Genomic DNA, 2,500 nt, shown 5'->3' on the forward strand with positions numbered 1-2,500 from the left:
AGCCAAGTTTTTTCGGACTTCCTGCCAACATTGAGCGTTCTGCTCAACGCATCACCAGCATGCAGGTACACAGTCTGTGTGTGTGTGTGTGTGTGTGTATGTGTGTGTATGTGTGTGTGTGTAATCATGACCCACTGTGACCCAGTTTGTAAAATCTTCTGTGAGTTTGTAAGTTGCTTCCTTCGTAGCTCTGTGTTTGTGCAGTGTGTGGAGTCGTGGTGTCTCTGTACCGGAGCCTCTTTAAATCTGTGTGAGGTATCAGATGCTCACTGTCTTGCATGATGACATTCTGTCTATATGACTGAATAAAATGCCATTTGTTCATTTGAATCAGAATAAAGTGTCAAAAGGTCTGTAATGAGATGCTATTGAAGGAGTCTCCGGTGTTATTGCGGACGTTTTAGTATAAAACACTACATGACCATCATCTATTTGTGGGTGATGGATCACACACACCATACAGCACTGAGGGTAAAACACCACATGTTTTATTCCTTACATAATATATGTTGTTATAGCTGCAGTTCAGTCAGCTCATAGCTTTTACCTCAGCGGGGGCACTGACAGGGTCGGAAACATTTCTTCTAATTTTAACCTTATAATCGTTCAGTCTGGCCTCAAACAGCAACGAGCAACTGAATGCTATTATAATGTCGAACGGTCAGAACTGTTTACTACGACCCTCATTTAAGGTCAGATGACAGGGTCGGGATTTCAGAACCGACTGGACACTCAGTAATCAGTGAGCTTTTAATGGCATGATTCAATGTGCCAGCAATCATGATACTACACTCGGTATATCAAAATTCTGGTGGTGCGTATGTGTGTGTGTGTGTGTGTGTGTGTGTGTGTGTGTGTGTGTTTGTAGGTGATCTCCCAGCTAAGGATTTTAAGCAGATCAGTTACTGCAGGGTCAAAGTTTGACAGAGAGCTGTGGGCAAGTGGCCTCTCACCTGTACTCAACCTGTGGAAGAGACTAAATCAGGTACACACACACATACACACACACACATATACAGTACTGTGTATAAACAAACACACACACATATATACTGTGTATATATACACACACACAAACACAAATATATACTGTGCATATACACACAAACACACACACAAATATATATTGTGTACATATACACACACAAATATATACTGTATACACACACATATATACTGTATACACACACACACACACACACATATATACTGTATACACACACACACACACACACACACACACACACACACACACACATATATATATATATATATATATATATATATATATATATATATATATATATATACACTGTATATACACACACACACACATATATATACTGTATACACACACATATATACTGTATACACACACACACATATATATACTGTATACACACACACACACACACACACACACACACACACACACACACACATATATATATATACTGTATACACACACACACACGTTCCTGCACCAGTTTCAGGTCCAACAGGCTTTTTTATGTTTGGATGTGACTTTTTATCATCACGTTATAGACATTCTACAGTTCACCTCAGTTCCTGGCAGCAGAACCTCATGAAAATAGATACAAATAATGATAATAATAATGATTTTATATAATGATATAATTAATTATTTAATCTCTTTCTCTTCATCAGGGTTCGTCTCTAATCCAGCAGAAGCTGGCTCCGCCCACTGACGGTACCAGCTCCCCCGTGCTCGCATTCGTCCTGTTGGAGCAGTTCAACGCTATCCGATTGGTCCAGAGCATCCACCAATCACTGGCCTCCCTCAGTAAGGTGATCCGTGGAACCTGCTTGCTGACGGCCGACACCCACAAACTCGCCACTGCTCTGCTCAACCAGGAGGTGTGTGTGTGTGTGTGTGTGTGTGTGTGTGTCTGTGTGTATGCACGTGTGTACACTAGTGGGTTGTCGAGGCCGCTGCCACAATAACATCTGTCTCACTCCTGTCTATTTCATTCTCATTCTATCTCTCCTGTCTTTCTCTCAGTGTCCTCTGAGTTGGCAGAGTAAGTGGGAGGGGCCTGATGACCCCATGCAATATCTGAGAGCTGTGGTGAGCAGAGCCCTCGCTGTGCAGGTACACACACACACTCACACACACACACACACACACACACACACACTGCTATAAGATTTTTTTTCTTTTTGTATTGTTGCTGCGGTGCTGAAGTGAGACACGAGAATAGAAAGGGAAATGGAGAAAGAGAGAGAAGATGCTCTTATCCTCTTATCCACTGTTCAATTAATACTCCAACTGGTGACTTGTGTGTGTATGTGTGTATGTGTGTGTGTGTGTCTGTGTGTGTGTGAGACAGAAACACACTGACCTTGGAGAATAGAATGTGGGCAAGCATATGAAACACTTGTTCATGAATTATTCATTAGTACACACATACACACAAAGACGTATATCTCAGCTCTAACATTCATGTGTCTCTCCATTTAATCATCTCTGTGTGTGTGT

At 41.5% G+C, this 2,500-nt stretch overlaps 1 protein-coding gene across 1 annotated transcript in view; it reads left to right on the forward strand.

Annotated features, from left to right (window-relative positions):
• Window positions 1-2,500, forward strand: part of dync2h1 (dynein cytoplasmic 2 heavy chain 1) — a 56,057-nt gene that overhangs the window by 51,150 nt on the left and 2,407 nt on the right. The window contains exons 85-88 of the mRNA XM_060887630.1: window positions 1-65; window positions 869-985; window positions 1,669-1,878; window positions 2,024-2,113. The exon at window positions 1-65 is cut by the window's left edge and continues 40 nt beyond it. Of these exons, the coding sequence (XP_060743613.1) occupies window positions 1-65; window positions 869-985; window positions 1,669-1,878; window positions 2,024-2,113 (482 nt within the window). The remainder of the gene's footprint in view (window positions 66-868; window positions 986-1,668; window positions 1,879-2,023; window positions 2,114-2,500) is intronic.

This window comes from Tachysurus vachellii, chromosome 15, assembly GCF_030014155.1.
Source record: "Tachysurus vachellii isolate PV-2020 chromosome 15, HZAU_Pvac_v1, whole genome shotgun sequence".
Lineage (NCBI taxonomy): Eukaryota > Metazoa > Chordata > Actinopteri > Siluriformes > Bagridae > Tachysurus > Tachysurus vachellii.